We start from the raw sequence: 27,746 nt of genomic DNA, 5'->3' as shown, positions 1-27,746 counted from the left end.
GGCTGAGAACACGCTAACACACCAAGGAAGCGTGGAGAATGTCGTATAACCCAGAAGAGGGAAGCTCTCTATGTAATTGTTCTTTGACTACATGAGTCAAAATGACTCGCAGGGAAATAGAATCATCTTTTAAGGCATCTTCCCCAGACACCGTTTTGAATCCACACAATATTATCCTAACAAGGTGGGGTGAATGTAACGCCCTGTGATGTTTTCTTTGCATTACTTGGTCTTACATCTATCCATGCAATTATGAAAATAGGTCTTTGAAGGGTTTGAAGCAATCCAGGCGAATGCTTTTGGTGGTGGAGATGATAAATTTAAATTTCTTGCACTCGGGACATTGTAGATGAAAGGTGCTTTCTAAAGCCTGGCTCTTAGGACAGTTAACACCCAGTTAGGTGTTTCTAACGTCTTTGTCATTAGGGTCTGGGTTTAGGAACATGTGGGTTTACAAGAAAGCTGGACATCTGCTATGTTGAGCTGTGCACCTGCATTCTGTACGGGTCGACTTCCTTTTATTTAGGTGCCAAGGAACAATGGCCAGTCACATCAAGCTAGATGAGATATCTCCCGGCAGAACCACTGACATGAGGTAGTACCATGTTTCCCCGAAAAGAAGCCCTCCCCATAAAACAAGCCCTAGCAGGATGTCTAAGCATGTGTGCAGTAGAAGCCCCACCCCGAAAATCAGCCCTAGTGACGGGCGTGGCTATGCAGCGCATCTGCACAACCCGTGCGTGTCGTCGCGGAGCGGGAAAGAACACGAGCAGCCCTTCTCATCCGCCCCGTGAGAGCTCTAGTGCTCCACAGGGGAGATCGGGGCCGGTGGCTCTAAAGGAAACAGAGTCGCAAGACATTCAGGATGGGATTCGGGGTCTGGAGAGTGAGGATGATGTTCCAGAAGAAGACGACTTCACTCTGTTTGAATCAATGTAGATGGTTGTACCGTACTTAAAAAAAAAATGACACATCCCCTGAAAATAAGCCCTAGGGTGTCTTCTTGAGGAAAAATCAATAGAAGACCCTGTCTTATTTTCAGGGAAACATGGTATCGAGTGGGATTCTCCATTCATCCTGCAATCCGTTCTCCGGAGATCACCTGTGGGGCTGGTCGTGCATCAGGACTAATTTCCAAGCTGGCTAAGAAACCATCTCGACTGATGTTGATGCAACAACAGAAACGGAAAAAGAGAACCCAGCATGTTTACAAACCACATTCGAGACACGGTCCGCCGGGCGCGGCAACCTTGTGCTTGTTGTGAAATGGGGGTGTTGGTGTCTGGCAGGTCAGGGCTTTGATTTGACCCCGAACGCTTCCGTTTCTGGATACATCCATGCCAAGCTCTCTCTGCTGCTGAGATTTCTGCCATCCCTGCTGGCCGAGTGTCACTCATAATGTTGCCGCTTCAAAACAGATTCCAACAAGGAGCCTTACGGGGACAGCCTCATTTGGGATTCTACGTGCGTCCTACTTAGCCTCCCGTTGACATTAGCACACTCCAAGCCGAAATTCTCCGTGAATGTTCCGCAGCTGAAGGAAGACTGATAGATATGCGTCATTTTCTTTTGACTCCAGAGAGACAGAGAAGGACCCAAGGGATGAATGTTCTCTGGGAATGACCCCCATGCAACCCGAGAATCACAATATTGCTAACTTAAGGGCAGGCTGGGGAATCAATCCTTCCCATGTGGGACTTAAGGGTCTGCTGTTTCTCTTTCTGATTATTATTATTACTTTTTTTGCAGGTTTAATAGCATACAGGCCCTGTCCGAAACCTCATTTGCAGGGCTGAGCAAGCTGGAGCTCCTCATGATTCACGGCAACGAGATCCCAAGCATCCCGGATGGAGCTCTGAGAGATCTCACCTCCCTGCAGGTAAACCCCGGCTGCCACGTTACGATGAGCATTGCTTATTTTTGCATCCTCTACGATCCACAATAATAATAATAATAATAATAATAATAATAATAATAATAAACTCTATTCTTGGGACGTTTCACTTAGTAGATATGCTGAAATCAAATAGAAAAAAAAACCCACAGGAACTCTATAATTCTCCCCAATGATCTATAAAATGACTATTTTTTTTGCACGAAAAGCAAGCCTAATGCCATGCGGTTCCAGCCCTTTGCGCTGGTTCCTGTCGTTCACCGTGGGCTTTCTAAACTACAGAAGGGATTTGTCTTTTCCCCCCCTCCCCGTCTGCCTGTGTGCGCAGGTTTTCAAGTTCAGCTACAACAAGCTGCGGGCGATCTCAGCGCGCACGCTGCAGGGCCTGTCCAGCCTGCTGAGGCTGCACGTGGACCACAACAGGATCGAGTTCATCCACCCGCAGGCGTTCAGCGGCCTGACCTCCCTGCGGCTGCTGCACCTGGAAGGCAACCTGCTGCAGCAGCTGCACCCCGGCACCTTCTCCACCTTCTCCTTCCTGGGCTACTTCCGCCTCTCCACCGTGCGGCACCTCTACCTAGCAGACAACCGGCTCCGCGCGCTGCCCGCCGGCATGCTCGGGAACATGCCCCTGCTGGAGAACCTCTACCTGCACGGGAACCCTTGGGCCTGTGGCTGCGACATGAGGTGGTTCCTGGGATGGGACGCCAGGTCCAAAGGTAAGATGAGAAGAGGGCACACGGCTCCCAGTTGCACACCCTCTTGCCTCCGCGGAGACCGTCTGTTGTTCTCCAAAAGGTTCTCAGGTTGCTTTGCTTATCTTGCCTGGAGTGAAACGAATGCACCCCGATCAGTAAGGTGGGAACTCGCACGTGACAAGTGGACGCTTCCACGTCAAGACATCCGCATTGCACACGCTAATGCACGTGGCCCCTCGGTAAAATACAACGCAACGAGGTCATGATGACGCAGCCGGTTACAAGCGAGGCGCTGACTCGGGTTGTCGTGACTTGGATGTCGGGGGTGTGGCGTCCAACCTTGGGCTCCGGGTGGGGAGCCGGGATGGGGAAGGGCTAGGAATCCACGTCCTGTGTGTGAGGAGGTGTCAGGGGATGCTTGGAAAAGGGCAGGCTTGGGCCGGCTCCGAGATTAGTCTTTCATGGACAGAGGAGAGAGACTTGGTGTTGATCCAGAGATCAATGACAACCGCCGGGATGTGTGTGGAGAAGATGCAAGACCGGACTGTGGTTCAAAATAAGGAAGATCTTTCTCTCCCTTCCTTCCTTCCTTCCTTCCTTCCTTCCTTCCTTCCTTCCTTCCTTCCTTCCTTCCTTCCTTCCTTCCTTCCTTCCTTTTTTCCCTTCCCTCCTTTCTTCCTTTTTTCCCTTCTTTCCCTCCTTCCTTCCTTTTTTCCCTTCCTTCCTTCCCTTCCTTCCTTCCTTCATTCCTTCCTTCTTTCCTCCCTCCCTCCCTTCCTCCCTCCCTCCCTTCCTTCCTTCCCTCCTTCCTTCCTTTTTTCCCTTCTCTCCTTTCTTCCTTTTTTCCCTTCCTTCCCTCCTTCCTTCCTTTTTTCCCTTCCTTCCCTCCCTCCCTTCCTTCCTTCCTTCTTTCCTCCCTCCCTCCCTCTCTCCCTTCCTTCCTTCCTTCCTTCCTTCCTTCCTTCCTTCCTTCCTTCCTTCCTTCCTTCCTTCCCTCCTTTCTTCATTTTTTCCCTTCCCTCCTTCCTTCCTTTTTTCCCTTCCTTCCCTCCTTCCTTCCTTTTTTCCCTCCCTTCCTTCTTTCCTTCCTTCCTTCCTTCCCTCCTTCCTTCCTTTTTTCCCTTCCCTCCTTCCTTCCTTCCTTCCTTCCCTCCTTCCTTCCTTCCTTCCTTCCTTCCTTCCTTCCTTCCTTCCTTCCTTCCTCCCTCCCTCCCTCCCTCCCTCTCTCCCTTCCTTCCTTCCCTCCTTCCTTCCTTTTTTCCTTCCTTCCTTCTTTCTTTCCTTCCCTCCTTCCTTCCTTCCCTCCCACCTGACTTCCCTCCCTCTTTCCTTCCTTCCTTCCTTCCTTCCTTCCTTCCTTCCTTCCTTCCTTCCTTCCTTCCCTCCTTCCTTCTTTCCTTCCCTCCCGCCTGACTTCCCTCCCTCCTTCCTTCCTTCCTTCCTTCCTTCCTTCCTTCCTTCCTTCCTTCCTTCCTTCCTTCCCTCCTTCCTTCCCTCCTTCCCTCCCTCCCTCCCTCCCTCCCTCCCTCCTTCCTTCCTTCCTTCCTTCCTTCCTTCCTTCCTTCCTTCCCCCCTTTCCCTAGGCCCCACCTTGCAACCCCTCTCCTACCCTCAGACCCCAGTGGGTCTACCATGTCCTGGATCTAATTGCTTAACTCCCTTCTCCCAGCAGGCTCCTTACTTCTCTCTCTCTGGTGGGAGGGTGGAACATTCTCTCCAGGTCTCCCCACATCCTTGCTGGCCCCCCCGTTCCATCCACTCTCTACAACTCAGTGGGAACAAACTTCAGAGCACGCATCCGGCCATGCCACACCCCTGCATAGACCCCCGCCAGCTTCCCTTGCTCTCAGGATGACACGCACTCTCTTTCCAAGAAGGTCCCACACAGTGGTCCTTACACCTGTCTCCCCTCACACATTCCCACCATGTGCTAGTCCCCTTCTCCTTCTAGTCACCCACATCCAGCCACACCGTTCCCCCTTCTGCTCCTGGCACCTTCCAAACTTATTTCCAACTCAGCATCGCTGGAATTGCTGAGTCTCCTGCCAGGAGCATTTTCTGCTAGACGTGCCCGGCGCTGGCCTCTTCTCAGCCTTCCTAGCTTCCCCGCAGGGCTCCCTGCTCGGAGTGAGTGGTCTCGCCAACCTCGGCTTCCTGCTAGACTCTTCAGCCCGTGCCTAGCTAGGAGCTTCCAAACACCTGCCTCATATCAAAATCACCGTGTTTCCCCCCAAATAAGACAGGGTCTCCTCTTTATTTTTCCTTAAGAAGACACCCCATGGCTTATTTTCAGGGGGTGTGTTATTTTTTTAAGTACGGTACAATAATCTATATTTATTCAAATATAGTTAAGTCGTCTTCTTCTGGAACATCATCATCACTCTCCAAACCCCGAATTCCATCCTGAATGTCTCGAGACTCTATTTCCTTTAGAACCATTGGCCCCGATCTCTTATGTCGAGCGATAGAGCTCTCATTAAATGAGCAGCTCTTATCCATGTAACCTGCTCGGAGTGCATTGGCAACAACACTGTCAGTGGTTTTATCCAATGAATTATTCACCCAAATCACCACCTCTTGCAGGCCAGGCTTCCGGTCACCTCTGGGATAGTCGCTGCCATGATGGGGCAGATGAGAAGGGCTGCTCGTCTTCTTTCCCGCTCCAAGACCAAAATGCACGGGTTGTGCAGATGCGCTGCGCAGCCACGCCCGTCACTAGGGCTGATTTTCGGGGTGGGGCTTCTACTGTGCACATGCTTAGACATCCTGCCAGGACTTATTTTATGGGTAGGTCTTCTTTTCGGGGAAACACGGTACATACAAGTGGTTTCCCTCCAATGGATTGATTCAGGGACCCAGCTGTGTGCACCTCTGGCTCCACCTTAAATTTGGCCTTGGAGTCACGTGACCACGCAAGGAATGTGGGAAGGATGAAGGTACATCCTCTTGTGAAGGGTCTTCTCCAGAAACACACAGGCCAGTCCACTCACACCGCATTGGGAGGGCCCAGTCCCCACACCCCAGTGGGTGCAAGGGAGGCTGAAACTGCATCTACATAGCTTTCTCTCGGAAGCAACAGGACACTGTAGAATTGGAACTGTGGAGCTCTGGCAGGTAGAGAACCATCTCTGCCAATGTCTAGGGGAGATACGTGTGCATGTCTTTGTATGTGCATGCCTATGCAGTTGTGTGCAGGTATGTGCATATGTGTATGTGGTGTGTGTGTGTGTGTTTGTGTGTACGTAGGGAGAGGTGTGCAAAACAATCCTATTTGCAATTTGAGCTGTCTACTCCGAAAGTCACATGGAAAACTGTTATCACGGTGGCAAAGGAATAAATAGTGAAGCCAGTCAGGGGCTTTATAACTCTTCGAGTCATGGATAAGGCAGTTTGACTGGCTTCCATCCAAGGGGGAATGGAATGATATGGGCAGATTCCAAGAGGACTGTCAGAAAGAGCTTCCACCAGTCTTTACGTTGCCCCCCAAGTGGAAAGATTGTGGCTCCATTTATGGGTGTAGAGAAGGCATGAGAAGTCTAGGTTTCGGGCAGCGAGAGAACATAATTTTTTTTTTCTGTAGATGTCAGTTCAAAGAGCCTTTGTGATACCCAAACAGGCACATCAAATAGACAATGGGGTGTGGAACTGAGGATGGCCTTGGCTGGGAGAAGTGCACAGGGTAGTCATCCCAGGCTGATGGAAGGTGTCTGGGGCCACCAAAAGGAAATGAGAAAAGTCACAAAAAAATCAAAACGCAATGAGTTGGGCAGAGAAAGAGGAGGCAGGGAACCAGACCAAGCATCCAAAAAGGATGCAAAGAATTCAGGAGGATTCTAAGAGTAAAACATAAACCCCCAAAGTGAATACTGTCTGTAATGAAAAAAAAAAAATATATATATATATAGCAAAAGGACAAAAAATAATAAAAAGATAGGTATGATGGGATTCCCATCAAAGTTTCTTCCTTCCACCTGGAAATATTTTCACAGGTTGCAATTACTTATGTCCATTCTCCCGGACTTTCATGTAAGGTCAACTATGCAATGTATATGAATGAAGTTGGGTGTTTTTTTTTTTTTTTAACTTAGAAATATTGCAAAAAAAACCCACCCTCTATGAGTGTTTATTATGATAGGTGACCAATCATAAAACACCGGTTAGTTACGCTAGCACGCCGGGCTAAAACTGCCACTCAAAGTCGAGACACCTCGAGCCTGGGATCCCTTCATGATGCGATGGAGGGCGTGCGGGTGGCCAGGCGGGAAATCGCAGCGTCCTTTGGCTCCTGCGCTTACGGAGTGTCTGTTTGCCGATGTGTTTCAGGGATTCTGAAGTGCAAGAAGGACAAAGCGTACGAAGGCGGTCAGCTCTGCGCCGCGTGCGCCGCTCCCAGGAAGCTGCACAAGCAGGAGCTCCACACGCTGAGGGACGTCGCCTGTCTGAAGCCCTCCATAGAGTCTCCCCTGAGACGCAACGGCAGCCGAGATCTGGAGCAGGGGCAGGGGCAGGAGGAGGGCGGCGACAGCCAGGTGGCCCTGGAGGGCTTCCAGCTGCACCCGTGGAACATCTCCTTGAACATGACCGACGAGCACGGGAACACAGTGAACTTGCTCTGCGGCATCCGGAAGCCCATCGGTGTGCACAGGATTCAACTGAACCAAACGGATCCTCCGGAGATCGACGTAAACGCAACGGTCGCCTTGGACTTCGAGTGCCCCATGACGCGGGAAAACTACGAAAAGCTGTGGAAACTGATAGCGTACTACAGCGAGGTCCCCGTGAAGCTCCGGCGGGAAGCCCTGCTGAGCAGAGAGCCCGGAGCGAGCTACCAGTACAGGCAGGGCGCGGATGACGACGCCCTGTACTACACGGGGGTCAGAGCCCAAATTCTTGCGGAGCCGGAGTGGGTCATGCAGCCCTCCATAGAAATCCAGCTGAACCGCCGCCAGAGCACAGCCAGAAAGGTGCTGCTGTCCTACTACGCACAGCACTCTCAGACCCTGTCCGCCAAAGACACGGCGGCGCAGGCTCGGAGCAGAAGCTGGGTGATGATCGAGCCGGGCGGGGCCGTGCAAAGGGCTCAGACGGTGCTGGAAGGCATGTCGTGCCAGCTGAGCTGCAACGTGAAGGCTTCCGAGAGCCCATCCATCTTCTGGGTGCTTCCCGACGGCTCCGTCCTGAAAGCACCCACGGACGGCCAGGATGGCAGGTTCTCCGTCCTCAGCAGCGGCTGGCTGAGGGTAAGGTCCACGCAGCAGTCTGACTCTGGTTTGTATCGGTGCATTGCTCAGGTGAGAGATGAAACGGACCAGATCACCTACAGGGTGCTGGTGCAGCCTCCCTCCTCCCCGCCCCCCGAGAGGGACACAGTGACCATCGCCAAGAACCCGGGGGAGCCGGTGATGCTGCCTTGCCGCGCCCTGGCAGTACCGGAGGCACACCTCAGCTGGATTCTTCCTGGGAAAAGGATCGTTCACGAGCTGGCCAACACCTCCCACGCGTACATGTTGGCCGATGGAACTCTTTCCATCCCGAGGGTCCAAGTCGGCGACGGCGGCTACTACAGGTGCGTGGCCATCAACCAGCAAGGGGCAGACCAATTCTCCGTGGAGGTCACCGTCAGTCGGAAAGGGTCCGCAAGGTCATCCAAGAAAGGCAGGCGCCCGGATGCCAAAGCTCTTCCCAGAGGGAGGGAGGACGTCGTGGAGGATGAAGGGGCCTCAGGGCTAGGGGACGAGGATGGCTCTTCCAGGAGGACCCTACAAGAGAAGGACCAAGAGGCGTCCCTCAAAGCAAAGGAGGAGGCCAGCGCGGGGGACAAGAAATCCAAGAAGGGGAGAAGAAAGCTGAAAGCCTGGAAGCATCCAGAGAAAGAACCGGAGAGCAATGTCGCAGAGGGGCGCAGGGCGTTCGAGTCCAGGCGCAGGATAAACGTGGCGAACAAGCAGATCAATCCTGAGCGCTGGGCTGATATTCTAGCCAGGGTCCGTGGGAAAAATCTCCCCAAGGGGACACAAGTGCCCCAGGTCGTTAAAACCACTACTCCTCCACCCGTGAGTCTAGAAGCAACACCTCCTTCCCCGGTGGTCCCTCCTCCTCCCTCATCCCCCATGGAGACAGCAACGGATGCCAAGGAATCCTCAGCAGATATGTCTCCATTTGGGGAGGAAGAGCAGGCGCTGGGGACCATGTCCTCACCCAGCATGGCACCAGAATATGACAGCCATGGAGCCGTTCCTGCCGGCCCCCAAGTGACAGGCTCGCCAGTGGAAGAAGAAGTCATCGATGGTGCATTTTCTGAGAAGGTGGAGGAGATGTCTCCCACGGAAACTGACACGAAGTGGGTCGAGGCCCCGACACTGATGTCTGACCCTTACGAGTCCTCTTCTGCTCTCCACACCCTGGACGCCGTCTCCGGAGAGCCCATCCACGAAGAGACAGCAACAGGGAGCTGGACCACAGGAGACGCCGGGTCCACGATGGAGCCCACGTTGAATGAGTACGAGCCCCCGCTGCGTGCTGTCTCTTTGGCCGAGTCTGAGGCGATGCAATACTTCGACCCAGAACTAGAGACGTATCCGCAGCCGGGTGAGGACAAGACGAGAGAACCAGCCTCTGCACGCTTTGCTACGACCCCCGCCGCGTGGGTTACCGACCTCGGCTCGCTGGAGACGTTTGAAGATTCCGCTGTAGGGGAGCCGGAGGTCCCGGGCCAGTTGCATCTCCAAGGACTCACAGACAACATCCGGCCTGTGAAAAGCAGTGGAAGCACTCAAGGCACCCCACTGATTGAAAAGGGTGTAGAGGAGACGTCCCACACACCACAGGAGGGAGATATGCTAGGGAGAGACCCCACGAACTCCAGGAGTTCTGAGGGTGGGTGGCAAGACATCAGATCCATCATTCCACTGGATTCCTTAGTGGGTGAGAAGAGCAATCTCCCGTCTCCCAATCGGCCCGGGGAAACCATGCCTGGCACCATATTGGACAGAGATGCCACCACAGCAGCCATGGTGACACCAAGACAAGATGCCACCACACCACCCGCAATGCCCACTCACCCTTCTCCAAGAAGATCCAACGGGAGGAGGAGATCACGCCCCCAGAAAGCCCGCCACCGGCATAAGCAAACCCCACCGACGACTTTTGCCCCGGCAGAGACGTTTTCTGCTCGGGCAACTCAAGGATCCGAAATTAAGATTCCCGACCAAGCGGGGAGTTCCCTGGTCCCTATGGCTCAGGCTGGTGACCCAGCTAGTATCTCAAAACGGTTGGAAGTGGAGAAGAACCCAGAGCCTGTCTCCAAGGGAACCCCAAGAAGGAAACATAGGAAGAGACCAAACAAACATCACCCTACCACTTCGACGGTGAGCTGGAGAGCGTCCACGTCCAAGCCTAGCCCTTCTCCGGAAAATAAATACAAAAATGTCGTTGCTCCCACTTCAGAGACTACACCTTTGCCCAGAACTATTCCTCTGAGAAATGAGGATTTGTATGAAGAATCTAGAGTGGGAGATTCCATGACAACCACCACAAAAGTACCTTCATCTCACCATAACGTCCGAGAGACGCCCCCGGTCACGTCTAAACCTGTATCAGATGGAGAAGAAATTAAGGATGATGATGTCACAGATGTCAGAGACTATAAAACTGACACTTTGGTCCCCGGTGAGGCGATCATTAGTGTCATACCAACTTCTGGCTCCTTGGTCTCCACTGTGGAAGAAGTCTACACTGAGGAAGACTCCGGTCCTACAGGGTTTCCAGGAACTCTGAGCTGGAATCCCCCAAAGACAGCCCAGACTGGGCAGCTGCAGACAGACACCCCTGTTACAGGTTCTAGAGAAAACCTTCCAGATCCTCCCCTCTTGAAGGAGCTAGACGATGGGGATTTGGTTTCCGTGTCTCCACCTTCTGCTACAACAACCTCAACTCCATCTCGACAACAGGAAGTTGCTGCTTCGACTGCTCTAGCAAGCATGGAAGTAGAGTTGCCTTCAAGTCAGGCAGAAACAACCACCCACGGGCGGGAACGTCCCGGAACCACTGTGGCTGCCATCCACACCGGAACTGGATCCCAGAATCACATCCCGACTGCTGCTCCCAGGGAGAAGCCAACCTCCCTGATCCCACCCGCGACCCTTGTGACTTGGGCACAAACCGCCACTCAGCCGGCACTTACTAGCTCAAGAACATCTCCAGCTTCTACAGATGCCAAGGAAAATGCTGTCTTGAATTACGCGGGGAATCCAGAGACCAAAGCACCCCCAGTGAGCAAGGAAGGGACCCAGCCCACAGTGAGGCCAAATGAGTCATCGACCACTTCTTCCAAACAGGACGCATCTGACTTGTCTCCAAAGCAAGAGCTGGGAGAGGAAGCATCTGACAGTACGAGCAACAACAACAGTCTCCCACGCAGCCCAGAGAGTCCCCACCAAGTTGGGGGAGCCCATGCCTCCTACCAACCAGCCGGAGTCCCTGCCAAACCTATCCCACCACGGGGAACCCTTCGGCCACCCGATACGGCCACACAAAGCTCCTTTAGGTATTTCGTAACGTTACAGCCTTCCCGGCATTTGACCAGCAAACCGCAAATAACCACGTCTCCTTCCAGGGCTTTGCCAGGGAGCAAGCTCTTTTCCACTCCCAAATTATCGACGGCAACAATTCCTGTTCCCTTGCACGTGTCCAAGCCCAACATGTTTACCAAGTGGACTGACCAACTCAACGGCTACTCCAAGGTGTTTGGGAATAATAACCTTCCCGAGCCCAGAATCCCAGCTGGTAGGCTTCCAAATTCAAGAGCTCCTCATTACTCCAGCGGAAGGCTTCCTTTCTTTATCAACAGGACACTCTCTTTCCCACAGCTGGGGGTCGCCGTGAAGCCCCCGACATCCACCCCTCCTGCCCCGGTGACGCGGGAGAGGATAGTCAACCTGGGTCCCTACAACAGGATACATTCCCAGAGCACCTTCCACCTGGACTTTGGTCCTCCCGCCCCTCCACAGCTGCAGCCTCCCCGGACCGTGGCGTCACCCTCCACTCACGCACAGAACACCCCACTGGTTTTCCCCACCCGAAGCTCCGTCCCCTTCGTGACGTCTTCTGTTCAGTCCTCTGGAAGCTTCCATCATAGTAGCTCGAAGCTCTTTGCAGGAGGACCCCCTGCGTCCAAATTCTGGACCCCCGGGGAAAAGCCCCAGATCATCACCAAGTCCCCACAGACTGTGTCTGTCACCGCAGAGACAGATGCCACGTTCCCGTGTGAGGCGACGGGGAACCCCAAGCCCTTCGTTACATGGACCAAGGTTTCCACAGGTAGGTGTGCACGCATCTGCATTTGACCCAGATTCTATGTGGGAGGAGGTGACCGGAGTCTGACTCCAGGCAGAACTGGAGACTCAAAAAAGAATGGATCGGTAGAGCGAGGCTGTATTCTCTTTGCTTAGGTTTATCTCTTAAATTTTGAGGGCTTCTATAGATAAATTTGGGGAGGAGACACCTGAGAACTTAGATCCAAGCATCTTCCTCTATATGCTTCCAGGGACAGGAAGTGAGGAGTTAGAATGGATGTGAGGTTTTGATGAAGCCATGGAAGCATCTAATAGGTCCTGTGGACATGGAATAATAACTCAGGCTTTGGGATATTCCATAACAGGACCCTCTCAAATTTTCCTCAGTTGCATCCTGCACGAAAGTCTTCAGCCACCTACGTTGGCGCAGAATAGATAGGAGGGGAAGTCTGTAGATCCCCTCTGCCCTTCTTCTGGCTTGCAAAGGTAAACCCAGCTTGGCCAGAGATCAGCTTCTAATCTTCTAAGCACGAATCTTCTAAGCTTGAACCTAGAGAGATGGGTATATGAGTCTGTTCAGATGGCCACAGCAAAGTTTCACAGACCAGGCAGCTTAAACCACCGGCATTTAATCTCTCATGTCCTGGAGGCTGGAAGTCTCTGAGATCCAGGTGTCTCAGGGCTGCTTCCTCCTGGGTCCTCTCTCCTGGGCGTGTAGATGCCGTCTCCTCCCTGTGTCCTCATGGGGCCGTCCCTCTGTGCCTGTGTCCTCTGCTTATAGGGACACCAGTCCTGTTGGATCAGGGCCCACCCTAGTGGCCTCAGTTTACCTTGATTATCAATTTGAAAATGCTACCTCCAAAAGCAGTCATGTTCTCAGTTCCTGGGGGGGGGGGGTGAGGGCTTCAACAGAGAAATTTTGGAAGGACACAGAGGTGTGTACTTGGAAACTTGGGGTGCCCAAAGAGCATTCTTCTTCACAAATGGATCGTCCACTTGGTCTGAATGGCAAAACAATTTTTAGGGACTACTAATAAACGAGAATAAAAGCTGAGAGTCACATCATCCCTGAAAAACTATCCCTTTCCTCTCTCTCAACACAATTAGGTCCTTCATCCCTGGCTTCTGATCAGAGGGCTTGTATGTGTGTTTGTGTGTGTGTGTGTGTGTGTGTGTGTTGTTTCTATTTGGACAATACAAGGAAGATTTTGCGGCTAGCACTTAGCAAACCTGTGCTTTGCTTGCTCAGGTTTGTCTCTCTAATTTCAGAAGAGTTCTAGAGTCTCCCAGAAGCTCTGAGCCTTGGGAAATTATTTACTCCTCTGTTCAGCTCTGCATTCAAACTCATATACTGTCATAAGCGATTTCATAATCATTTTTGCTTGAAGTTGCAGATGGAGGAAAACATGTTTTTTTTTGTTGTTGTTGTTCCAAAAGGGCGATGCCTTTGGAGGAACCCATTCCTCTACTGGGAGACCCCTTTCGTGTTCATTCTTAGGGCCTTCCATGCCTGGGCCGTGTCAGAGCATCCTTGGATCATGCCTTCTCTCCCGATGTTCATGCACGTTTTCCATCTGCGTCTCCCGGAATCAGCTCCGAGTGCTGGCTGCTCTTCTGTTAGCCGGCTCTGGGTTTTAGGAAGGTCTGTCTCAATGCGTGGCAAGATGAAATTGGTTCACATCAAAGCAGAGCATTGTATTCTAAGGCGGTGGAGCTGTAGGATGTGATTTTATCGTGTCTTTGCTGCCAGATAAGCCAAATCCGTTCATTTGTTCAGGCGCCAGAGGGAAATACCATGTAACTGTCCCCGGCGTGATGGGCAGGAGGTTACAATGGTCCTTTTCTCTTCCATCCCAAAGCAAGTGGAATAGACAAGCACTCTGTATCTCTGCATCATAAGATGCCTCGCTGGGGAGGTGAGTCCTCCGTGAGTGAGGACTCTCATTTGGGAGGGCTCAACCCAAAGCTGGACGGCTTCTTACCTGCACTGCCTGGCAGGCAGGGAGGTTATACCAGCGCCAAGGCAGACCTGTTCCCCGGGGCATGGTGCGTTGGGCAGACTCACTTGGCCTCCAAACCTGGCTTCAGAGGAGACGCCTGTGGTCTCGGCAGCTCCCTGTAAACATGCCAGGCTAGTGGCCTTGTTTCCATGAGTGTCGGTACTGGAATAACCCGTCCACCATGAAATCCTCATCGTGGGAAGAGCAGGAGATTTCAGAGGTGGATGAACAACGGATACCTTGGCAGAGAGGGTGAGGATGAGGACAATGGAGAGCTTCCAGGGCTTGAAGCCTTCACCCAAAGGCAGCACTCCCATCTTAGAGAAAATTATTAGCAAAAGAGTCAGGACCGAATGCATAGCCCACGGGTGAAACCTGGACCCAGGAAGGGGCCAGAAACAAGGAAGAAGAAGGGGGCTCTCTTGGGCTTCCCAGTGTTAGATCGTAAGTTTTATTATATTCCAGTGTGGTGAGGCCGGCAGATCACAAGGCAGTGGCTATAGAGGAGATAGTTTGCTGTTCACAGCTCCCAGGAGGAGGGTCCAAGCCATGCCATGGGGAAGTCTTGCTGGGAGGCACCAGAGCTGTTCAGGAGGCAGAGAGATAGGGACAAACTTGAGCAAGTGCCATTTTTTTTGGTGCGCTTTCTGTGGGAAGAAACCGGTGATGCTTAGAATGAGGTCGTTTGAGAGATTTCAGCAGGCTCTAGAGGGTGCAGGGATTTCCCTAGCTGTCTGGGGTCATTAAGGCGGGTGGATAATGACCCAGAGTGGGACAGCCCCACAGTGGAGGTGGCTGGCTGGCGTGTGATCTCTGGATTCCTAGGTTTGCATATAAAAAGCAAGCTCACAGCAGGGGTCTTTTGCTATCTCTAGGAATCTGCTAGCCCTGGGAGGGGTGGACCCTCCGGGGCCAGCAAAATCCCCAGATAGCAGAGCATCAGAAATGCATGGCTGATTTTCCATTCTTTGCACACTCCATTTAGGAGAATGGGCTCCAGTTCCACGCAAATTGCTGCAAAAGGCATTAATCCATCCTTTTTCGCGGCTGAGCAGTACTCCGTGGTATACGTATACCACATTTTGTGCATCCACTCATGAGTCAGTGGGCACGTGGGTTGATTCCACATCTTTGCAGTTGTGGATTGTGCTGCGATCAACAGGTGTCTCTTTTGATTAAAAAAAAAAACCGACTGGTTTCCCTTAACATTTTGAGATTTTTAAAAAAAGAGAGAGAGAGAGAGAAGAAACACATGGTTGATACAGACCTTGATGAGGGCAGGCAGGAGGTCAGACAGGGTGTGAGATATGGAGAGCGTAGAGTGGACGGAAATAAGAATGTAGCTCACTCACGTCTACCCTCTGGCTAGAGTGGTGAGCAGCTCAGACATCATAGGGAAGCCTGAGTCTATGCCCAACTCAGTGGGACTGGGCTGAGAATGACGCCCTCCATCTCTCTGTCTTATGGACTCGGGGCGTCTCTGGGCAGGGTGGGCAACAGCTACAGGCCTAGGACGTCCAAGCAGGCAGCTTGGACTGCCTGGGAGTTCAGGAGACCAGTGTCAACATAAACGACGGAGGGGCTGTGCCTCCAGGACCTGAGAATGAACAGTCAGGCTACTTTGGGCCTCCCAGAAACTCATAGCCACTTCCAGAATTCTCTATGAAGCCATGTTCGCTACTCTTGGCTGGAAGAAGGTCTGTGCCCTGTTTCTGGGACTAGCCTAAAAATGAGCAAAAAGGGAAACAAAACATTCTTCCTTTCTCTATTTTCTATATATATATATAAAAAAAAACAACCTTTTTTTCCCCCGTAGTGAGAAAACTTAAAATCGACTCTCTTAACAACTATCAAGTACACAATATATTACTTACTAACTATAGTCACAGTGAACACAATAGATCCCTTGAATTCATTCCTTGCATCTAGCTGAATCTTGCGGGCTTTGATCAACATCTCCCCTTTCCCCGCAAAACCCCCCGGGTTCTCCGGGAATCACATTCTGCTCTCTGCTTCTGTGAGTTCAACTTTCTTACAACCCACATAGAAGCAGGATCCTGCGGCGTTTGTCTGTCCGTGCCCGGCTTGTTTCCCTCAACATAATGTCTTCTAGGTTCATCCACCTTCTCAGAAATGGTAGAATTTTCTTGTGTTTTAAGACAGAGTGGTATTCCGCTATGTAGATAAACCACGTTTTCCTTATGAGTTCACCCGGGGACGGACACCTAAGTGGATTCCACGCCTTGGCTACTGTCAATAACGCTGTGACAAACATGGGCATGTCAGATGTCTCTCTAACACACTGATCCTCGATCTCTTTGGCTGTATGTACCCAGAAGCAGGATTGCTCATTCATTCATAGGGTAGTTCTATTTTCAATTTTTTTTTTTTTTTGAGGATCCCGCCGACTGTTTTCCATAGGGGCTGGACTGATCTACTTTCTCCAACTTTGTGTTTTCCACACTGTTCATCCTAACGAGGGTGATGTGGTATATATCTCAGGGTGGTTTTGCATTTCCTCGATGATTGTCAGCAAAAGACCTTCTCTCTTGCACATTTGCTTTTGCTGTTTGGGCCGTAAGTAGGAAAATTAGGTTAACAAATGAGCGATGCTGTCTTGGACATTGCGGGGAAGGATATAGTTTATGTCAAAGCTAATGGTCCCTGTCGTTCTACTCCAGGGGCCCTGATGACTCCCAACACCAGGATACAGCGGTTCGAGGTCCTCAAGAACGGCACCTTGGTCATCCAGAAGGTGCAGGTGCAGGACCGCGGCCAGTACCTGTGCACGGCCAGCAACCTGCACGGGCTGGACCGCATGGCGGTCCTGCTGTCGGTCACGGTGCAGCAGCCTCAGATCCTGGCTTCCCACTACCAGGACGTCACCGTCTACCTGGGAGACACCATCGCCATGGAGTGCCTGGCCAAGGGGACCCCTGCTCCCCAAATCTCCTGGATCTTCCCGGACAGGAGGGTGTGGCAGACCGTGTCCCCCGTGGAGGCCAGGGTCACGCTGCACGAAAACCGCACCCTGTCCATCAAGGACGCGTCGTTTTCAGACAGAGGCGTGTACAAGTGCGTGGCCAGCAACGCGGCGGGCGCGGACAGCCTGGCCATCCGCCTGCACGTGGCGGCGCTGCCCCCGGTCATCCAGCAGGAAAAGGCGGAGAACATCTCGCTGCCGCCCGGGCTCAGCGTCCACATCCACTGCACGGCCAAGGCGGCGCCGCTGCCCAGCGTGCGCTGGGTGCTCTGGGACGGGACGCACGTGCGCCCCTCGCAGTTCCTGCGCGGGAACCTGTTCGTCTTCCCCAACGGCACGCTCTACATCCGCAACCTGGCGCCCAAGGACAGCGGGCGCTACGAGTGCGTGGCCGCCAACCTGGTGGGCTCCGCGCGCAGGACGGTGCAGCTGACGGTGCAGCGCGCCGCCGCCCACGCGCGCATCACCGCCGCCTCCCCGCGCAGCAGCGACGTGCGCTACGGCGGCACCCTGAGGCTGCACTGCAGCGCCTCGGGCGACCCCTGGCCGCGCGTCCAGTGGAGGCTGCCGTCCAAACGCATGGTGGACGCGTTCTTCAGGTAAACCCCTCGGGCACACCCCGGCTTCCCCTTGCATGTTGGCGACACTCTTGGTGGCCCAAAGAGTCCTGTGCATGTTCATCCTGAGTCCTGGTCAGGATGAACGTGCAGAGACAATGCTCCCCGTAGGGTGCTTTTACACACAGTGAAATCTTGTCCTTACTCATTCTTTTATTTATTTAAGAGACAGGGTCTCTCTCTCTCTCTCTCTGTCACCTGGGCTGGAGTGCAGTGGTGCCATCCTAGCTCACTGCAGCCTCCAACTCCTGGGCACAGTGCTGACGAATCCAGTTTTATTAGATAGCTTTGGAAATCTGGGCGGAACCACAATGACATGATCAAGTGATCCTGGGCTCAAGTGATCCTCCTGCTTCAGCCTCCCGAGTAGCTGGGACTACAGGCATGCGCCACCGTGCCCGGCTAATATTTTTGTTTTTTTTTTTGTAGAGACCCCGTCCCCACAATGCTCGCCACAACCCTAGGATGTGTATCTCCCCCTCCCCAAAACCCTGGAGATTCTCTAAAGAAATTGAAATTATTCAAATTCTTTTTATTGTATTATTATTTTTTTTTTCCAGTTTCAGAATTTTACAGGGGAATACCCAATTTGGCTATGTAATTTGATTTTGAATCAGCCCAAGTGCTCAGTTTCTGTTTTAAATTTTGGATGTATCTGGGCGGCGGTGCCCAGAAAGAGCTCGTACAATCCATCCGGAATGCCGGGTACCCATTCACCCTGGAACAGAGTCTCCCCGCTCAGCGAATGTGCCGCTGTGCGCACGACTGTTTTCCGTTGACTTTGGCTTGGCTGAGCCGGCGCGGAATGGATAACAGCACAGGAATGTAGCTCCAGGAGGGTTTTAAGTCATTCTGTTAATATCCCCATGGAAACTCTAGATCAATCGTAAATCGTCATCTCCGGGGCTTCATCCTTACTAAATAGATTCCAACTAATTACATCCTTAGCGTGCTGTCATTAAACAGCCCGTGTGAGTTTTATCAACGAGCCAAGCCGGCCCCTGGCTTTGCTACACGCCAGGAAAACTTTAAAAATACAGATTATCGGCACTTCCCTTCTTAATGCCAAATCCTTTGGGAGGCGTGTTGTTCAGATGTGCCCGGTTTATTCTGATTATAACTAGGGCTGGATATCAGTGGTGTAGACACTTAGGAATGTTTGCAGATATACGCTACTGTACACATTTTTGGGTTTGAACTCCAAGGGACATTAAAATGTCCTAGCCAGCCCCACACCTCTCATATTCCTCGCCAAGTTTCCTTGACTTGGTTTACACTCCTGGCCCACGAGACAGTTTATGTAGTCACCGTTAGTATAATAATTGCTTTTATTTATGGTGATCGAATTGCATCCATGTATAGGCAGATGTTTTCTTTCTAAAAATCTATGATACTGTCCTAGACGTGCCATTAGAATAATGCAGTATTCAAGAAATACGAAGGGGTTAAAAACTCAATGTACACCCTCTCCCGCTGTAATGTAAGTGAAATTGAAAATTCAATGTGGACACTTTAAAAACGAGAACCTCTCTGATCTTTTCACTGGGTTATTCAGAAGTTCTGAGTGGCTCAATATTTATTAAAATGTCACGTGCATAATTAATGAATAACCCCATAGACATGCTAAATAAACCCTAAATCATCAACTCTGGGGCTTTATTCTTACTGAATTCCAATTATATGCCTGGTATAGTATAATTAAACAACCCACATAAGTTGGTTTTTGTTTTTTTGTTTTTTGTTTTTTTAATCTATCAGGCCTTAAATGTTATCTCTTTTAAACTGAAAACCTTTCATGAATATTAAGTCAGAGGTGTCTGGACTTCATAGAGAGGAATGGCACCCCACCCTTGAGGTTTTAGTTGTTGAGTGCCATTCAGTTTTAATTAGAAATCCCAGAGGAGAAGGCTTTACGCCAATATTGCACAGTGCTGACAAATCCAGTTTCATTAGATAGCTTTGGAAGTCTGGGCGGAACCACAATGACATGATCAATGCCAAAGTTACTTTGTTGCCTCTTTTTTTTTTTTTTTTTTTTTTTTTTTTTTTTGAGACAGAGTCTCGCTTTGTTGCCCAGGCTAGAGTGAGTGCCGTGGCGTCAGCCTAGCTCACAGCAACCTCAAACTCCTGGGCTCAAGCAATCCTTCTGCCTCAGCCTCCCGAGTAGCTGGGACTACAGGCATGAGCCACCATGCCTGGTTAATTATTTTTTCTATATATTTTTAGTTGGCCAATTAATTTATTCCTATTTATAGTAGAGACGGGGTCTCGCTCTTGCTCAGGCTGGTTTCAAACTCCTGACCTCAAGCAATCCGCCCGCCTCGGCCTCCCAGAGAGCTAGGATTACAGGCGTGAGCCACCGCGCCCGGCCTTACTTTGTTGCCTCTTGTTTGATACTGGTCTACTACGTCTTTAAAAAAAAAAAAAAAAATTCCCAAGAGTAGAAGTAGTGTCTCAAGCATTTCCTTCCAGAAAGTGCTTAACCTTTGTATAAGGTTAACTAGGATTCATTTCCTCCAGGACGGTAGCATTCGTCTGCTTTTGTGGTTACAACACCCTCTGCAATAACCAGGGGGCAAATACTACACACACACACACACACACACACACACACACACACAAGTGCTCGCTAACACGGCTGAAGTCTTTGCTTACCGCTCACATCTTTGAACCCACGGCCAGCCCAGCTGGTCAGACCCTACCAGGGAGTTCTCATTAGCAGTAGATCACTTCCCAGTTGCCTTCTCAGTCTAGTCCCGGCTGCAAACGCCCCTGGGCATTTTGCAGTAGCACAGGGACAGTTCCCAAAAACACATGTTCCCGCTCCATTCCAGCCACCTACATACAGCCACCGTGGGGCATGCTGCAAACTGACACCTCCTTCCTTTCCTTTCCTCTCCCCTGCAGCTTTGATTCCAGAGTCAAAGCGTTCGCCAACGGCACCCTGGTGGTGACTTCCGTGACCGACAAAGACGCCGGGGACTACCTGTGCGTGGCGCGCAACAAGGTGGGCGATGACTACGTGACGCTCCAGGTGAACGTGGTGATGAAACCCGCCAAGATCGAGCACAAAGAGGACAACGACCACAGGGTCTTCTACGGGGGCGACCTCAAGGTGGACTGCGTGGCCACGGGGCTGCCCAACCCCGAGATCTCCTGGGGCCTCCCGGACGGCAGCCTGGTCAACTCCTTCATGCAGGCGGACGACAGCGGCGGGCGCGCCAAGCGCTACGTGGTCTTCAACAACGGCACACTCTACTTCAACGAGGTGGGCATGCGCGAGGAAGGGGACTACACCTGCTTCGCCGAGAATCAGGTGGGCAAGGACGAGATGCAGGTCCGGGTCAAGGTGGTGGCGGAGCCCGCAGCCATCCGGAACAAGACGTACCTGGTGCTCCAGGTGCCCTACGGAGGCGTGGTCACCCTGCCTTGCGCCGCCAAAGGAGAGCCGGTGCCTAAGGTGACGTGGCTGTCCCCCACGAACAGGCTGATCCCCGCGTCCTCGGAGAAGTACCAGGTCTACCAGGACGGGACTCTCCTCATCCAGAAAGCGCAGCGCTCCGACAGCGGGAACTACACCTGCCTGGTGAGGAACAGCGCCGGGGAGGACAGGAAGACCGTGTGGGTCCACGTCCTGGTGCAGCCGCCCTCAATCAACGGCCGCTCGGACCCCATCACCACCGTGCGCGAGGTCGCCGCGGGGGGCAGTCGCAAGCTCGTGGACTGCCGGGCGCAGGGCGTCCCCGCGCCGAGGGTCCTGTGGGCTTTCCCAGAAGGCGTCGTGCTGCCGGCGCCTTACTCCGGCAACCGCGTCAGCGTGCACCGCAACGGCACGCTGGACATCCGGGAGCTGAGGAAGAGCGACTCCGGGCAGCTGGTGTGCATCGCGCGCAACGAGGGCGGCGAGGCGCGCCTGGCGGTGCAGCTCACCGTCCTGGAGCCCGTGCGCAAGCCCGTGTTCCACGACCCCACCAGCGAGAAGATCACCGCCACCGCGGGCCACACCATCAGCCTCAACTGCTCGGCCGCGGGGACCCCGGCGCCCACCCTTGCGTGGGTCCTCCCCAACGGCACGGAGCTGCAGAGCGGCCGGCGGCTGCAGCGGTTCTTCCACAAGGGCGACGGCATGCTGCACATCAGCGGCCTGTCCCCCGCGGACGCCGGGGCGTACCGCTGCGTGGCCAGGAACGCCGCGGGCCACTCGGAGAGGCTGGTGTCGCTGAAGGTGGGGCTGAAGCGCGGCGAGGCGGGCAGCCAGCACCGCAATCTGGTGAGCATCATCAACGGAGAGACCCTGCGGCTCCACTGCGCCGCCCCGGGTGACAAGCCGCGGCCGGCACGTTTCTCATGGACGCTTCCCAACGGCGTGGTCTTGGAGGGTCCCCACGCGCTGGGGCGCTTCTGGCTCTCGGACAACGGCACGCTCACGGTGCGCGAGGCCTCGGTGTTCGACCGGGGCACCTACTCGTGCCGGGTGGAGACGGAGCAGGGCCCCTTGGTCACCAGCGTGTCGGTCATCGTCATCGCCTACCCGCCGCGCATCACCAGCGAGCCCGCGCCGGTCATCTACGCGCGGCCCGGGCACACCGTCAAGATCCACTGCATGGCCATGGGCATCCCCAAAGCGGAGATCACCTGGGAGCTGCCGGACAAGTCCCACCTGACGGCGGGGGCGCAGGCGCGTCTCTACGGCAACCGGTTCCTGCACCCGCAGGGAGCGCTGAGCATCCAGCACGCCTCGCAGAGGGACGCGGGCTTCTACAAGTGCACGGCCAAAAACGTCTTGGGGAGTGACTCCAAAACGACCTACGTCCACGTCTTCTGAGCGGCCTAAATCGGGGCAATGCAGGTGGCCGAGCTTTTGACTGCTGCGGTTTGCAAGCCACGCCCCAAAGCTGGGGGAGGGGGGAATTTGTCTTGGGGCCTCCCCCGTTGCGTTTCAGACGGAGGTTACCCTTAACCGGGGCTCCTTGGGCAAAGGGATTTAAGCAGACCCAGGCAGGAGGGCTCCACCTCTCTGGGATCTTTGCTTTGTGGCTTCAAGGTTTACCTGGCTGCACCTGTAACTTCTACCCCGCTGCCTCCCTTGGGGTCCGTAGGGTGCGGTGCAAAGCCAAACATTCGCTGAAAAGAAGCCGTAGTAGATGTTAGCAACAAAGGTGCCTTGCTATCCCAAGAGAGATGCACCCTCCAGTTAACCTGCTGCAGTTTTAACGCGATAGAATCTTCCGGAACGAGAACTCTTCTTCACCTTCCTGTTCCTTCCTCTGTCACTTCAGAACTCCAGCTTGCCCAAGTAGCGGTTTAGAACCAGAAGGACTGATGTCTTTTTTTTTTTTTTAATCCGCACTTTCATACGTTACAGCTACCCATTTTATAAGAACAAAGAAAGAAAAAAAAAAAACCTTTGCTCCCTGGAACTCACTTTTTATATGGTGTTTTATATATATATATATATATTTTTTTTTTCTTTCTAATCAGACGATGAGATTCGAAAGAGAAACTCTTTCTGTCTCATTAAAAAGAATAAATTATTGGTCTTTACAAGACTTGGATACATTACAGCAGACATGGAAATGCAGTTTAAAAATAAATAAAATTTCTTTCCAAACCTCCTTCGAATTCAGTAACCACTATTCCATTACCTTCCCCCCGGGGAGGCTAAGATACTAGGGTGCCTTGAATACAAAGTTTATCTTAAATGCCATTACAAGGGGGGAGGAGGGGAAGGAGAAAGCTACACCACCAACCCACAGAACTGAATCCTGAGCCCTTCCAGAAAAGCCCAAAAACTTCTCCGAAGTACCTGAGTTGTCTGTCCATCTGGTCTGAGGCAGCTGCCCCTTCCCCGGCCGTGGGTCAGTCTGTGCCCACGGACAACAGGAGAGCTATTATTTCCATGACTGCTTTACTGTATTTATAAGGTCCACATCCTGTACATTTGATAATAAAATAATATTTTCCAAAAAGTTAGGGCCACGATGACAATGATATTTTCAGGGGCAAAGAGAGCTCCAAATGAATTGGGGTTGAAATCGGAGTAGTTTACAAAAAAAAAAAAAAACCCTACTTTTATTCACCCTATTTCAATTATTCTATTCTCTATAAAAGTCTTCAGCAGGCAAGGAAACGAAGTCAAAGGCGGTGGCGGGTCATTCCGGCAGCGTGTTTGAGAGACAGGAAGGCAGACTCTGACCCTATAGGCAGCCAGACTGTTTTAGGATTGAGAAGCAACGTGGATGCAGAAAAACCTACGTCATTTTTTTTTCTTTTCTACTTTTTTTTTCTTTCTTTCTTTCTTTTTTTTTTTTTGCAAAAAGACATCCAGCAGTTGACAGACTGGCATTCCTCAAATATATGCAAAAACCGTCATTCTTTTGCTACCTCCTGAGAGGAAGGAAAAGGGAAACTTCAGAAAAACATTTGGGAAGACCTTGACTGTCAGCATTTCAAGGAATGCAGTGCTGCCAGCTGTTAAAGAATGTCAACACATACAAGCAAGGAAGGAGTGCTTGGTGTTTCGTGACCCTGAGTCTCTCTCATTCATTAATCCAGCGGCTCCCACACTTTTTGGCACCAGGGACTGTTTTCATGGAAGACAGTTTTTCCACGGACTGGGGGGGGGGCGGTCCTAACCCTAACCCTAACCCTAGCATTCCATTTATTGTGCACTTTATTTCTATTTTTATTACATTGTAATATATAATGAAACAATTACACAACCCACCATGCGTTGGGGGCCCCTGCTTGAATCCACGCATGTGCTTAAGGCTCTCTGCACAGCTGTTTCCGTGTGCCGGCTACACAGAGGGGCCCTGGGGAAACAGGTGGCGTGTGATGTCCTAATGACCAATATACTCACCCTTCAGCTAGGTCTCTACACCGTGGAGTGAGTGACATTTGGAACTGGATCGTTCTCTGCAGAGGGACATCCCATGCACTTAGTAGGGCGTCCCTGCGTTCCACCTGCCAGATGCCAGCAGCCCCCACCCCTGGGTGGTGACAACCAAAAATGTCTCTGGTCATTACCACATGCCCCTCCGGGGGTACAAAATTGCCCTTAACTGAGAGCCACTGACATCGGTAGATGGATGACTGACAGGTAGATATTAACAGATAGAGCGTCATGTTAAGACAAGATTTCTCAACCTCAGCACTATCGGGATTTGGGGGTAGAGGACTCTCTCTGTTGTGGGGGAGCTGTGTTGTGCACTGTAGGGTGTCAGGCAGGGTCCCTGGGCCCCACCCAGAAGATGATGCCAGCAGCATCCACCACTTAATCATCACAACCAAAAACGTCTCCTCCTGACATAGCCAAGTGTCCCCTGGCGGCAAAGTTGTCCCTGGTTGAGAACCACGGTTAGATAGATAGATAGATTGATAGATGTATAGATAGAAGATGGACAGATAGGTGGATGATGGATAGATAGATAGATAGATAGATAGATAGATAGATAGATAGATAGATAGACAGGATAATACATAGATAGATTAGAGTCCCAAGGGATTCAAAGACCAGGTCAATGGTAGTGTGAGAGACATTTTTTTGTGTGTCTGATGCAGCATTTTGGCTGAGACAATAATAGAAGGATAGCTGGGCAGGATGAAATGGGGCAGACAGGGAACGAATCTCTTATCAGCAAAAGCATTAGGAAGACAGATGCCCAAGCAAGGAGAACTGGGGACTACTGACAGATAAAAGGGAATATGTGTATTTGGATGATGGTGGAAATTGTGGGGATTTTTTTATTGTTGTTGATCATGGTAGGATATTGTAGTTGGTTCAATAACACCCTGCAAAAGGTTGTGTCTACCTAGAACCTCAGAATGTGGCCTTGTTTGGAAATAAGGTCTCCGCAGATGCAATTAGTGAAGGGTCTTGTGGTGAGACCATCTAGGATTTAGGGAGGGCCCTAAGTCCAATGACAGGTGGCAGAGAAGTAGACGCAGACGCGGAGGAGAAGCCACGTGGAGGCAGACGGAGGAGGCAGAGGCGGGAGTGAGGCTGCGGCCACAAGCCCAGGGACGCCTGGAGTCCCCAAGAGCCGGGATAGGCGGGAAGGAGCCTCCCCTGGAGCCCGTGGAGGGAGCGCGGCCCCGAGACCCCCGAGTCTCACACTCCTGGGCCCCAGGACTGGGAGAAGATAGATGCCTGTCATTTTAAGCCCCCAGATTGGAGTCATTGGTTATACCAGCCCCGGGGAAGCAAACACAAATACTTAAAAATTTCTGGTAGGAACAAGAGATGGTGAGAGGTGCTGAGCACTTTATGATTCAGTAAGAGGCATTTAAACCCGTTTGCCCAACACAGGGAGATGTGTGACTAGTGAGGTCATCGTTCATCGGAATCACATATGTCTGTTACCATTATTTGCAAGTAATAGACTAACTCGAAGATAGCTGGTTGTTATTGCCTTCCCTCCGTGGGTAACTCCTAACATCTGGTGTATGTGCTTGTAAACACATGTGCATGAGGAAAGTCTTTAGCTGGCAGTCCATTGTCACTCTCTGCTTGCTCCCAGGCGGCCCCCTGAAAAACAAAACCCAAACCACGCCGCTGGCTGTTCTCTTCGAGGTCTGGCTTGCAATGGGCACAAGGCAAGGTGAGGGCGCCCCTGCCCTGCTGCTAGATTCCATCTGCAAGACGCCAAATGCTACCAGAACTAATTCAGCGCCTTGATCCTGGATGGCTCCGGTGTTCAATAATAGGTTCCAGTTGAAACCGCAGAGGGGTAGCGTAGAGTTCCCAGATGGCCCCATAAGACCTGACCTCTTTCTGGTAGAAAAAAAAAAACCCTTAAAGATCAATTTGTCTCCACCCTGAGAAGCTGTTCAGCGTCTTTCCTAACAGTCTTCGATTCTTAACCTTGTCACAACCCAAGAACATTCTTAAGACACAATAAACCAGTGGTTCTAGTTGGCTTCATCTTGTACTTACCTTGGTGGATTAAAAATATGCTCATGTCTATAGGTGTTTCTTGCCCAAGGCTGATTGCAGGATGACCACGGAACTGGTGGCTTAAAACTACCATCTTCTGGTGTAGAGTTTAAGTCACGCTACTGCAGCCAAAACTCCTCAGATTGGACTCCCAAATTTACAGAACAAAGTTCACAATGTTGAGTTACTAAAGAAGGGCTTCCATTACCATCCAAGTCTTTGTTTTTTTCAATTTTTAGATTTCAAAATAGTAAGGGGGTGCAAATGTTTTAGGTTACAGAGATCACTTTTGTAGTGCTTGTATTCTGGCTATATAGGTGTGCCCGTCACCCAGATAGTGTTCCTCATACCCATTAGATAGTTTTTTTTTCCTCCTCTCCTCCACCCTCTGCCCTGGTTTATTTCCACTGAGTTTTTTCTTTCCTCTGTGCACCTGTGTGCTCATCAGTTAGTTCCAATTTAATAGTGAGTACGTGTGGTGTTTGTTTTTCCATTCTTGAGAAACTAAAAAGGTTCTGCACAGCTAAGGAAACAATCAACAGAGCAAACAGACAACCTACAGAAGGGGAGAAAATACCCACAAGCTATACGTCCAACAAAGGGCTGATAACCAGACTCTACAAAGAACTCAAGCAAATCAACAAGAAAAGACCAAACAACCCTATTCAAATGTGGGCAAAAGACATGAACAGAAGCTTCTCAAAGGAGGAAGGACAAATGGCCAATAAACATATAAAAAATGCTCAATGTCACTTAATCATCGGGGAAACGCAGATTAAAACCACAATAAAACTTCACCTTACCACCATTAGAATGGCTTTTATTAAAATGTCCAAAAACAACAGATGCTGGCACGGATGCAAAAAGAGAAAGGAACGCTCATGTATACACTGTTGGTGGGACTGCAAATTAGTACAACCTCTATGGGAAACAGTGTGGAGATACCTTCCAAGTCTTTCAATTCATTCTTTTCTCCACATTTTAATGCAAAAAGAATTACTAAGGTCACCCACACAGGTGTGAGTCTGTATCGAAGACTCTGCTCACCACAATTGCCGTGTTTTGGCTGTCTCTTATGAACTCAGAGGTGATGTGCGTGTTGGACAGTAAGCTGGACTTTCTTTTATGAACTTAGAGGTGAAGTGGGTGGTGGATGGACTTCTACAATAGTCTTGTGTCTGAATCCTTTCTTCATGATAGCCGGTGGGAGAAGCCACAAATACTGAGGATCTATCTGTCTCTCTTCCTTTGTGACGATCAAAGGAGGTGACTTGAAATATTCACGTCACAAAAGTGCCACCGAGATCTGGTAGATGTGTGGAG

At 51.4% G+C, this 27,746-nt stretch overlaps 1 protein-coding gene across 1 annotated transcript in view; it reads left to right on the top strand.

Annotated features, from left to right (window-relative positions):
* Positions 1 to 26,401, top strand: part of MXRA5 (matrix remodeling associated 5) — a 36,927-nt gene extending 10,526 nt beyond the window's left edge. Inside the window, exons 3-7 of the mRNA XM_075999586.1 lie at positions 1,750 to 1,879; positions 2,223 to 2,613; positions 6,916 to 11,910; positions 16,567 to 17,467; positions 20,393 to 26,401. Coding sequence (XP_075855701.1) covers positions 1,750 to 1,879; positions 2,223 to 2,613; positions 6,916 to 11,910; positions 16,567 to 17,467; positions 20,393 to 22,310 — 8,335 coding nt within the window. The 3' untranslated portion in view covers positions 22,311 to 26,401. The remainder of the gene's footprint in view (positions 1 to 1,749; positions 1,880 to 2,222; positions 2,614 to 6,915; positions 11,911 to 16,566; positions 17,468 to 20,392) is intronic.
* Positions 26,402 to 27,746: the final 1,345 nt, after the last annotated feature.

This window comes from Microcebus murinus, chromosome X, assembly GCF_040939455.1.
Source record: "Microcebus murinus isolate Inina chromosome X, M.murinus_Inina_mat1.0, whole genome shotgun sequence".
NCBI lineage: Eukaryota > Metazoa > Chordata > Mammalia > Primates > Cheirogaleidae > Microcebus > Microcebus murinus.
Note: the sequence above shows the minus strand (reverse complement) of the source record. Positions and strands in the feature narration are given on the sequence as shown.